At 51.7% G+C, this 11,772-nt stretch overlaps 1 protein-coding gene across 5 annotated transcripts in view; it reads left to right on the plus strand.

Annotated features, from left to right (window-relative positions):
- Positions 1 to 11,772, plus strand: part of DRC4 (dynein regulatory complex subunit 4) — a 126,421-nt gene that overhangs the window by 20,580 nt on the left and 94,069 nt on the right. For 4 of the 5 annotated variants that reach the window (XM_085892659.1, XM_085892660.1, XM_085892656.1 and 1 more), the window contains one exon: positions 5,001 to 5,055. The exons of the other annotated variant lie outside the window; for it this stretch is intronic. In XM_085892659.1, the coding sequence (XP_085748785.1) occupies positions 5,001 to 5,055 (55 nt within the window). The remainder of the gene's footprint in view (positions 1 to 5,000; positions 5,056 to 11,772) is intronic. 5 annotated transcript variants of the gene reach the window in all.

Below are 11,772 nucleotides of genomic sequence, written 5' to 3' on the forward strand. Positions count from 1 at the left end.
TCATTATGTGTACAGTTGTTTTGACAAGCTTTTTTTTTGTGTTCGGTCATTAAGCATAACATATCCTTCTCCTTGCTAACCCCACCTCCACCCCTCACTTTTTTGTCTTTTTTTTCCCCCAGTCCTCTCTCTCTCTCTTTCTTTCTCTCCCTCTCCCTCTCTCTCTCTCTCTCTCTCTCTCTCTCTCTCTCTCTCTCTCTCTCTCTCTCTCTTTCTCTTTCTCTTTCTCTTTCTCTTTCTCTTTCTCTTTCTCTTTCTCTTTCTCTTTCTCTTTCTCTTTCTCTTTCTCTTTCTCTTTCTCTTTCTCTTTCTCTTTCTCTTTCTCTTTCTCTTTCCTTCTCTCTTTCTCTCTCTTTCTTTCTTTCTTTCTCTTTCTCTCTCTTTCTCTTTCTTTCTCTTTCTCTTTCTTCTTCTCTTTCTCTTTCTCTTTCTCTTTCTCTTTTTCTCTCTTTCTCTCTCTTTCTCTCTCTTTCTCTTTCTCTCTCTTTCTCTTTCTTTCTCTCTCTTTCTCTTTCTCTCTCTTCCTCTCTTTTCCTCTCTTTTCCTCTCTTTTCCTCTCTTTTCCTCTCCTCTCCTCTCCTCTCCTCTCCTCTCCTCTCCTCTCCTCTCCTCTCCTCTCCTCTCCTCTCCTCTCCTCTCCTCTCTCTCTCTCTCTCTCTCTCCTTAAAGTGAATTTAAAGAACCTAATCCCAGCTATGGTGCCAATCACACACTTTTTTATTTTTGAATACATTATCGAGGCTCGTATGGGAGCTGAAACACAACTGGCAGCAAGGGGGGGGCAGGAGACAAGAGGGGTGGGAAAGGGAAGACAAAACAAGGGGGAACAGAGACATTTGGAGATCTGTGGAAGGGAGAGGGATGTGGCGGGGAACACGGGGTATACAAGATGGACATTACAGGGACTTTTAGGAAGGAAAGCAGGGAATTTGAAAGAGGTGGGTTTGGCGTGTATTAACGGGGGTAGAAAAGATCGAGGTTTTGGATGGGGGATGATAAGAGGTGGTGGTGAACTGCTGTTATGAAGGCCTAGAGGGAAGAATGGGATTGAAGAGTGTGGGAGTTTATTCCGAAGGTGGGAAAAAAGAGGAATTAAAGAGTGAAGGTGAGCAGTGATTCGTGATTTTGGTAGTTTTGCCAGAAGGGGGTTGTTGGCAGACCTTGAGTGCCCGGCGGAAATATGGTGGGGACAAATCGCAGACAGAGCAGGGGGGGAGGGGCAAGACCAGAGACGAGACGGTAGAAGACAGAAAGATCACTTACCTGCCTGCGGTGAGAGAGTGAGAGGCCCAAATACTCAGCCTCATCGCGGGAGATACCAATGATCCTAAATGCCTTTGTTTCCACAGCGTGAAGCCGAGAAAGGTGAGAGGCAGGAGCACGAGCCCAGAGGGGAGAGCAGTACTCCATCAGGCTGCAGACAAAAGCTTTGTATGGGGTCAGGAGCTCAGGTGGGCCGAGGAAGGACTTTGCATGCCGGAGCATTCCCAGTCGGCGACTGGCTTTGGAGGCCAGGTTGGAAATGTGGCTTTCCCAGGAAAGATCATGGCAGGTGTTGCGATCCAGAAGCTTCAATGAAAGGACTTTTTCCAGAGGATTGTTGAGAAAGTAGATTGGGGGGGGGGGGTAGGGGGGGTCTAACCGGTCCTTTCGGAGAGAAATAGTGAGAGTCTGAGATCTGTCAGGATTGAAAGGCATGTTCCACGTGTTGGACCAGTTTGTGATTTTATCCAGATCTGCAGAGAGCGAAGAAGCTACGGCTTTCTGGTCTTTGGGATGACAGATGGTACGGCAGAGGGTGGAGTCATCAGCAAAGTATAAAGAGGATTTTCCAGAGAGTCAGAGAGATCATTGATGAAAAACAGAAAAAGAACAGGGCCCAGAATGCTGCCTTGAGGAACTCCAGCCTGTACAGGTAGAGAGGATGAGAGAACTCCATTTAGGGCCACACGTTGGCTGCGACAGGGGAGGAAATCTGTGAGCCACGAGTGGAGATGGCCTTGGATACCACAGCAAGAGAGTTTGGTGAGCAGGGCAGGGTGCCAGACCATGTCAAAAGCATGCGATATGTCTCAGGATATGGCTCTGATTTCATGTCTGGCATTGGGTACTTCCATCCATTGTTGGGAGAGCAGAAGCAGAATATCCAGGGTAGAGTGACCTTGTCTGAAACCAAATTGATGATCAGAAATCAAGCCATTGGAGAAGTGGAAGGATTTAATGTCTGAAGCGATGATGGATTCCATAACCTTGCTGATGATTAAGAGAAGGCTGATTGGTATGTAGTTGCAGGGATCTGTTTTTGCACCTTTTTATGCAGGGCAGTAATGTTTGCTGTTTTTGCAAGCAGATGGCAGATGACCTTGAGCAAATGAGAGGGTGAATAGAACAGAGAGAGGGTAAGCAAGAGCAGAGGAGCAGGTTTTTAGGACACGTAAGCTGATGCTGTCTGGACCGGTTGCAGAATCTGATTCGAGGTTTGACAGCAAACTCTCCACCTTATCAGGAGAAAAGGACACAGAGTCCAGTGACAGTTGGGTGTGACTGGGTAAGGTGGGTACAGAAAGCAATGGGTTTTGGAGACAATATTTTGATGCAAACACCGAGTTTAGGCATTCAGACTTTTCACGTGCGGTATCAGCAGTGCGGTAATTTGAAGTAAGGGAGGGGATGGAGGGCGAACATTCACCATAAACAGATTTGATTCAATGCCATCAGGATTTCGAGGAGGGAGAGAGGTCTGAGAGTTCACACTAGAGATTAGAAAAATGTTGTTTTCTGGCTCTCCTGAGGGCAGACACACACTTGTTCCAAGCTTTATGGAAGGAACTGAGATTACCCTCAGTTGGGTTTCCTTTCCATGAGGTAAAGGCAAGTTTTTTTTCAGGACAACTGCCTCACCACAAGCTTCAGTGAACCATGGGCGGGAGGAAGGTTTTCTTGATGCTTTTCCATGATGCAACGTAGGACAACTGAAGACGAGAGGGGATAAACCTGTGCATTAGAGAGAGCAAGTTTCTTTAACAAAAATCCCAGGATGAGTTGATGTGGGAGACCAGTGTAGAAGTTTGGTGGTTGCTTGGAGACCCTGCCAGTCGACCTGTGTGAAATGCCAGACTCGATGGCGCTGAGGTGGTTCTCTGATAACAGCCAGAGAGATGTCCACTGCAGTGAATAGCACGCGTTTGAAAGTATTACCAATACAAGCTTGTAACTGTCTTGACTTGTCCTGACCTGCTTTAATCATGACATAGCATGCCTGAGGGCCATTGACCCAGGGTTGATTGGCCAATGATAGACGATAGGGTGCGGCTCGTAATGCTGGTTTTCTTGGCCAATTAACTTCCGTTGCGAAGCCACCGGCACTGTTTCCTATCTGCTTCAGCCATCTTACAGGTATGGTAAACTGACCCTGGGCTCGAAGATCCAGCCAGAAATGAATGCAGTAAATGGCGTCTGTAGTCTTTTTTTATAGATGCCTCGGACTCTTGGGGTTTTCTGAGAGCAGCGAGGTCCCGTCACAATATTGTGATGGTCGTCGACCCCTGATAACTCCAAATGGCACGAGTTATTAAACGACCACATTAGCCTTTTGTACCATTCACCTCATGCCGGCTCTCATGCCAAGTCATGTTACCATAACAGGTGAGGTCACCTTGATGAACGGTATTGTGCCAGCAGTTACGTGACAGATCTTAATTGATTGGCTGAGGGGGTAACAAGTCATTTGCTGCAATCTAGTCTATGGCCCAATCTCTGGATCAACCGATCGTTCATCTGCCATATGCTACCCTCAGAATAAACAGGATGAGACAAGTCAGGTTCGTGCGTCACGCATGTATTAACATAACCACACTAACAGTATTAACAGGTTAGCAAACATACAGAATATGTACAAGGCAAAACATTCCCTTTTCCACTACACGCACATGACTGCCCTCGAATGTCGAATGAATCAACTTATCACTTTACCATATGGGCCTAACATTCATCCGAGAGAAGAAAAGAGAGATACAAGTGAGAGGGAAATGGGATATAGCTCACACCCTGCCGCACCTGGTGACAACTCAGATGAGCTGATGCAGCCCAATTGACTTTGATACAAAGTCTCTGGTTCCTGACTCCAATCACCCCAGTGTGCAGCACTGGACTTGCGCAGCATGTCCCCTCACCGCCATGTCTGACCGGCACATGTCCCCGAGCCAACACATCCCGTTCGTGCACACCAAAAAAGAAGACCTTGAGCAGTGTGTAGACTCAGGAAAGATGATGATCCAAAGCAAGGAGGAGTTGCACAAAAGGACCATGAGACGGATCCAGGACTGCTACAGACTGGACGGTACTGGGGTGAATCACTCATTTGCGACAATGAGATGAGACAACTTCAGACGAGAGACTCCACGAGACTAGTTGAGACTACTCGTGTGTGTCCCTTCTTATTGCTCCTTCTCTCCTCCCTTGCACGACCTCCCCTTGATCTTATTGCAGGAGTCGCGGGGAGGGGTCAAGGGTCCGCTTGCCTCTCGCGAATGGAATGCCAGAATGCTCATGGCTGATGTCAGTTCCACATTGGTGTTGCAGATTTGGGGTGTGGGTGATTTAGATCTGACTTTTGGCGCTTGTCACAGGTTGATGAAGATTTATGGGCCATCTGTTGCAGCAAAGCCGACAGTAGGTGGGCTGGCCATTTTGAGCTGGTTCCAAGGGCTAGTGAGGGTGTAAAAGAAGAAAGTGAAGGCGTTTCTGTGCTGAAGTTTATGCGCAAGATCGAAGCGAAGGCATTGTATATGGGAAAAGAGCTTAAAATGACACTATCTAACACATACACAACACCTATCTATTCACATATACAGTATTGCAATACATTTAATGAATTAGATAATGTGAAATAACTATTGTTACACTAAAGATGCATTCTTTACCTCCTTGGAGCCAAAACCACAATAATGTGTACATTGATGATATACATCCTTCTCTATGTCTCATTGCTTGTCCTTTAGAAACATACGGAAACAATGAGCCATCTTCGTGATGATTTCAACAGGCAGGTATCAGGTAGGACCACAAACTGCTTACATGATCACATTGCATGTGTTGGCATACAGTATATGAGGGGCATTCAAAAAGATTTGCAGTTAAGAAACTACAACTGCCCAATTCATTCCAAGTTTTTTGTTTTTTTTTACACAAAAGCAAATATTGTTGGTTAGACAATATATCAATCCAATATATATATATATTGTTGCGGTATTCGCGCCCGCCGGCGTGCTCACGGCCACGTAACTCGAATCGCGGCACGTCGCCCACCGGACGGACAATCCAGTCGTGACCCTCTCGGACTAACGCCGGGAACCAGTCACGGGTGGACCTTTCGGTCTCACCGCGATCGAGCCAATCAGCCCCCGCGTGGGATAGGGTTGCTCGCCAAATTCGACCTACCTAAGTACCCACGCGGAGGGTAGACCGGGCGATCGCACCTCGCCGCAGGTCGACTTCGGACACGGGCCACTTAAGCGACCCGTTCCGTACTATCAGAATAACCGAGCGGTGTTATCGTCGACCTCGACGGTTCGATTAATTATCGGGCGTACTCAGCCCACTACCAACCCTTTACGTGAAGCAAGATGAGGGTTCAATGGGGGAAAAGACGAAGCGAAGCGGGAGAACAGTTCAACAATAAAGCACATTTATTCGCGGCACACGGGAAGCACACAAATACAATTCCACCAAATGCACACAGAAAAAACACAATGCAATTTACACAAAAAGCAAATATAAAAGTGAAAACACAATGCAGAGCTAATACCGACTACCGAGCACACGGCAACACTTATACAATTCTACTTCACAGACGGCGCCGACAACACATACCCAAAACCAAGGAAAAGAAATACCCTCAAGAATGAGGCGGGCCTGAGGCCGAGACCGGGTCGCGCCTACCCGTCTGGTGATGAGACGCGGAGCGGCGATGGCGCCTCACTCCGCGGGCCTCGCGGACAGTGCCAGGCAGGGGGTGGGAAAAGGGGCCCCCTTGGTCGCACTATCTCAGCGCGGGGGGAAACAGGAGGGGGTTGCTGATGCTCGGGGTATAGAGGATCTTTATTATCCCTGGTGTGCGTCTCCACCTCGGCCAGGTCGCGCTGCCGGCCTCCCTCGGGCGTGCAGCTCCTGGCACCGACGCGAGCACCCCTCGTCTGCCTTCGCCGCTGCCGCCTCTCCGCCTCTGGACTCTCCACCCTGGACTCTTCTTTGGGCTCTCCTCGTTCGACTCTCTTCAGCTTCTCCAGCTACTGCAGGCTTCGGGCTCCAGACTTCCACACTCTTCTCTGACTCTTTCTCCCTCCCCTGACTGACGAACACCGTCCTTTTATCCCCCCGTAGCTTTGCCTTTGACCCCCTCCCTTTGACCTTTCACCTCGCTCCCCATTGGCCCGAGAAAAAGTGGGCGTGAAGGCTTTTTGATCCACAAATTTGCATATATCGATCGTTCTGGAGGCGGGGCCAAATCGCCCCTCGCTCACCGATTGGACGGCAAAAAGTGGGCGTGTGTCGTTTTTGATCCGTTTTTGAAGCACAAAATCCGTGATTTTGTACACGCTGTTCGACGCGCGCCCTGCACGAGTCCAACACCGGTACCCACAGCGGGGCAAGAACGGTGGCGATGCTACGGTTGCGAGGTGTGACGTGAAGGTCGTGGCGGTTGTGGTGAAGCGGTGGTTGTGGTCGGTGGTTGATGTTGTGGTTGTGATCATGGCGGTTGGTCCAAAATAAAGATAGTAAAAGAAAAACGGCTATCCTGAAGAGTCGCAGCTCGCATAAATGACATGTATTCCCACTAGACAACGGGTTTGGACCTAACTACACATGTACTTACCGAGATACCTCACCTAAGGGACCTGAATGGTGGTTTGCGAATTTGGTAACCACAACACTACCCCCTCCCCTTTTTACAGACTCGTCCCGAGTCGTCAAATTTTCGTGTGCCATCATGTGTAGTTTTCCCCTAGTACATTTTACCTACGGATCCCTGAGTGCGACATTCATGGTATTCGTGTCCCCAAAATAAATAACCTGAGGGCTGCGTAACTATCTAAACAAACTCACTCATACGGACGACTTAAATAAAATTGCCGGCGCTAAGACAAACATGCCGGGGGCGCACTCATATGTACAGTACATCTTAACCTTAACTTACAAATTTTATACTAAACCATGGCCCAGGATCACTGAACTCTGCAAAAGAAAAGCAGTTAGCAGGGAGCCAGGCTGCCCGCATGCAGTCTCTGGCTCAAAACAATGCAGGTGACAGGGAACGTGGCTGGCTGCTCACACGCAGTCCAAGGCCTTCCCTTTTGAACTGAACGCAGTGAACCACAACGGTGCTTGGGCTGCACAACGCAGTCTCCGTGCCAGCTCAAGTGGCACACGCAATGAGCACAACGAATGGATGCATGAACGGTTTGAACTGAATGCAGTGAACCACAACGGTGCATGGGCTGCACAAACGCAGTCTCCGTGCCAGCTCAAGTGGCACACGCAATGAGCACAACGAATGGATGCATGAACACAAACACGGTGCACGGGCCGCCACTGCAGGCCCGTGTTGTAGCTGCCAACAGGGCAGTTCTTGCAGCTTGCAAACTGTTGCTTTCTGATCCTGGCGCACATGGAAACGAACAGGGGGGGGGGGGGGTAAAGCAAAATTGAACGGGGCTGGTGAACGTGGGCAGTGGGCAGTGGGCATGGCATGGCAAAGGTGAGCAGGCAAACACAGCCCGCAGAAGAAGGCCGCTGCAGGCAAACATAGCGGGCAGATGAACTGGCCGGCACAGGCCTTGAAGCAAACACGGCCAGCCGATGGCACAGGCCTTGCAGCAAAACAACAGCTGCCGATGAAGTTGGCCGGCCTTTGCCGTTCAGTGGAGGTTGGTGGAGGGAGTGCGGTGGTGCTGGCCACTCGGAAGGCGGGCTCGGACCTACCTACCTGTCTCCCTCCCAACCTATCGCCTTTGCCTGTCACTGTACATACCCACTCCCTTAATTTGTCAAACCCCAATTTAGCCCCAACTTATTTTTTTGTTGTTTTTATTTTTACTTCCCCACAATAAATCGTCCCCTAACCCCCTTTATCGTCCTTGTTCGGCTAACCTATTCTGTCACCTAGCCTACTCCCAACCCCTACGTTCCCTTCCCAGAGGGGAATAAGGGAGAGCTAACGTCCTGTGTCGAGGCCCAGCGAAGCCTCAGAATGGCCTCCCCAGAGTTCGGCGATCTAACCCAAAGTGGGTCCAGCGGCCCACAACGAGAGCGAGGGGATGGATGGTGCGGAGGGGTACATCTCCTAATCTACCCTAACCATTTAACTGTTAAACTACCCCGGGGCTTTCAACAAGCGCCTCTTGCTTAAACTATTGGTTCTAACAACCCAGATTCCCGTCGCCTGTGTTGGTGTCCTACAATTTCGGGCCTCGCCCCCCAATTTTCTCTCCGTGCCCTCACACGGTCTCCTGGCTGGGACACGTGGCTCCCTTTGGCAGGCACGACCCTCTGCCGAATCTCCCGCTATGGCACCCCCGGGCACTACACTGCCTCCGAGCCTACCAGCTCCCTAACACCGGGGAGTGCCCCCATGGCACCTCCCCTGAAACGCACACGTGGCAGGCCGGCCTCCCGGGCCCCTTTCCGAGGGTCACCCGTGCCCACAACACTGCCCACGCGGCTAATGGCGCCCCGGGCCCCCGCACCAAGCAGGCGCACCCGTGCCCACTACTCTATCCCGGCCCCCCATGGGCCCATGGCCTACCGCGGCCGACTAGCCTGGTGCCCGGGGTACCCACTCAACGATACTCACCTTTCGCAGCCACGCTCCCAAGCCCGTCAACAGGGCTCCTGCACCCCTCCAAATGGGTCTCGAGCCTACTTTCCCACCAACAACAAAACGACCTCCATTTTTACAATTTGACTAACCCAGCTAACTCACTCTACACTGACCCCGGGGTCCCTTGGGCGGGAGTCACTCCTCCCCCCAATCACTCATCGCACCATGCATTCCCCATTCACTCCACACACACAGACCCGCTGGCCTCACTCACTCAACATGTACACGTACTCACCTCACAACCCACAACTCTTCAACACACTCACCGCTGAACTCTGCCATCCTTCTATCTACATCCCCTAACTAACTCGTGCTCCCACGTCGTCCCTTAAACTATAGCACGTTCCTTTTAACACTACGTAGCTAAGCTACGTCCCCACTACACATTCACAAGTCTGTCACTGTCTCCTAACTCATTTTATTTCCCAACCTAAATCTGGCTACAATCCCTCTAACTAATCCATTCCACGGACTCCATGAGGACTTACCCCTGCCCCATGGAGTCGGTCTAACTAAGCTAACCCTTCCCCCTAACTAGTTTTCATCCTGTGCCCAGGGTCAAGGGGGTCTTCCACCCCTTGCCCAGGAATCCTGTGTACCCGAAAGTGAGGCTTGTTTTTTCTCTTTTTTTTTTTTTCTTCATGCGCATCACCAGCGCGGCAACTCGCGCACTTTGCACCTGCCCGTGACGTCATGCAGCTGCACGTGTTCCTCGTCCCTCCTTGGACGCTACCATCCGGCAGAGATACCCCTCCTGCCGGATTCCAACCACACGTGCAGCCATGACGTCACCGTGCGCAAAAAAAAAACACAAGCCCCACGTCTCGAGGGGTTCCCCACGCGAACACATGTGCTTTGCCCGTTGGAGCTTAACACACACGATCGCGTGGAGAACCCGTCCGGTCCAAATCCGTTTACCTGCCTAAACTTTGTCCGTCCGCGGGATCGGCAAATCCACCGCGTGCGTTTCCGGACCGGGACTTCACTCTCGCAAGCGAGCACGTGGCGGTCTCGTGCGTTGCACAGCACGAACCGCGTGCTCACTGCTGGGCGAACCCGGCACGGTCCTCGAAACAACCACAGCCGCTACTCGGCTTTCGTTCCTCCCATGTCGCCGTCGTCGCCATTCGACCCACGCACACCTGCGTGTTACGACGCACACAGTCCACTCCATCACATTCACACCGGGAGACGCGGCTGCGTGCTCCCGCATGCCAACCGACATCTCCCTCACATACCGCTCTCTCACACACACGGTCTCCCTTGCACACAGCGACCTTGCACACGGCCGTTCACTCACGCACGGTGCCTCACCACTCACACAAACCATACTACTTACACACGCGGGGGCACTCACCCGCGGTGCCTCATCCACACTCCGTGCCTCACTCACACACGCGGGGGCACTCACCCGCGGTACCTCACTCATACACACGGCGACACTCAAACACGCGGTCTCTTCCACACACGGTGCCTCACCCACACACGCGGGGGCACTAACCCGCGGTGCCTCACTCACACTCCGTACCTCATCCACACACGCGGGGGCACTCACCCGCGGTGCCTGATCCACACACCGTCCCTCACTCACACACGCGGTCTCTTCCACACACCGTGCCCCACTCATACACGCGGGGGCACTCAACCGCGGTTCCTCATCCACACACGGTGCCTCACCCACACACGGCGTGCTGGGAAGCACGCACTCCGGCACCATCGCCACCACACCACTCACACACGGGGTCGCTTCCACACACGGGGACGCACTCACACCTTGCACCACACACACAGGGACAACCACACTGGGGATTCGTGTCCCCACAAGGGTCTCCGGGGCCTCTATACCCCCCAAGCTCTCCGTGCACCCGTCCACAGCACTCGTCCCCTCAACCTCGCAAAGCACGACCGAACTCACCTGGTCGTGACTCGCCTCAAGGGGGCAGACTCCCTCCCCTCGTTCCTGGAGGAGGCCATCCAGCTGCTCGCACCGGGTCCCTGCACGGTCCGCCAGCTCACCCCCATTATTCTCCACTACCTCCGTGTGTGTGTGTGCGTTACTTACCCCGTCTTCCTCGTGTAGTCTTTCCTCTATTTTTTCTATCTCCCGTGTCTCTGCCAACTCTTCACCCTTTACCTCCCTTGTCTCAACTATTATTTCCTTTGTCACGGCCTTCATGCCCGCCTGCAGGCATCGGCCCATGTTCTGCGTCTCACCCCGGAACTTTTTCATTTCTTCCTTCATGCTTGCTTCCATTCCGTTTATTTGCTTGTTCATTTCGTTTTTCACTTCATTTGTATTTGTATCCATCTTTTCGTTCATGCCTTTCATTTCGTTTGTATTTGTATCCATCGTCGTTTTCACTTCATTCATTTGCTTGTTCATGTCTTTCATTTCATTTGTATTTGTATCCATCTTTTCTGTCATTGCCGCCAGCATGGCGCATAGCTGGGCCATGTTGGATGCACTCAGCTGAGCCGTTTCGGCGAGGGTTGGGGAAGGGTTTTGGTGGAGAGGGGGGGGGAGGTGTCATACACCGCGGCCGCTGCCGCACCCACCTCAGGTTCTGGGTTCAGTTGGGCGAGTCCGTGTTCCTGCACAATCAACATTTCCTGCTCGGGGATTCCATCCTGGGCCATGGACTCTACATTATTACACATATACATTTCTAATACCCCCGGCTCCCGCTCGCCTTGAGACGCCATCTTGCTTCTCGTGAAGGGTTAATTTGCTCGCTCGTAATTTGGAGGGAATCGGGGGTCGCTCCTCTCACCCCTGGACCGATTCCCGTGAATTTAGCCGGAGACAGGAGAGCCTGTTTTCCTGTTCTCCGATACCAGTGCCGCGAGGAGGGCGATGAATTTGTATCGCACGACCTGACACCAGTGTTGCGGTA

This window comes from Eptatretus burgeri, chromosome 8 (genome assembly GCF_056783735.1).
Source record: "Eptatretus burgeri isolate ZD-2024b chromosome 8, Ebu_testis_v1, whole genome shotgun sequence".
NCBI lineage: Eukaryota > Metazoa > Chordata > Myxini > Myxiniformes > Myxinidae > Eptatretus > Eptatretus burgeri.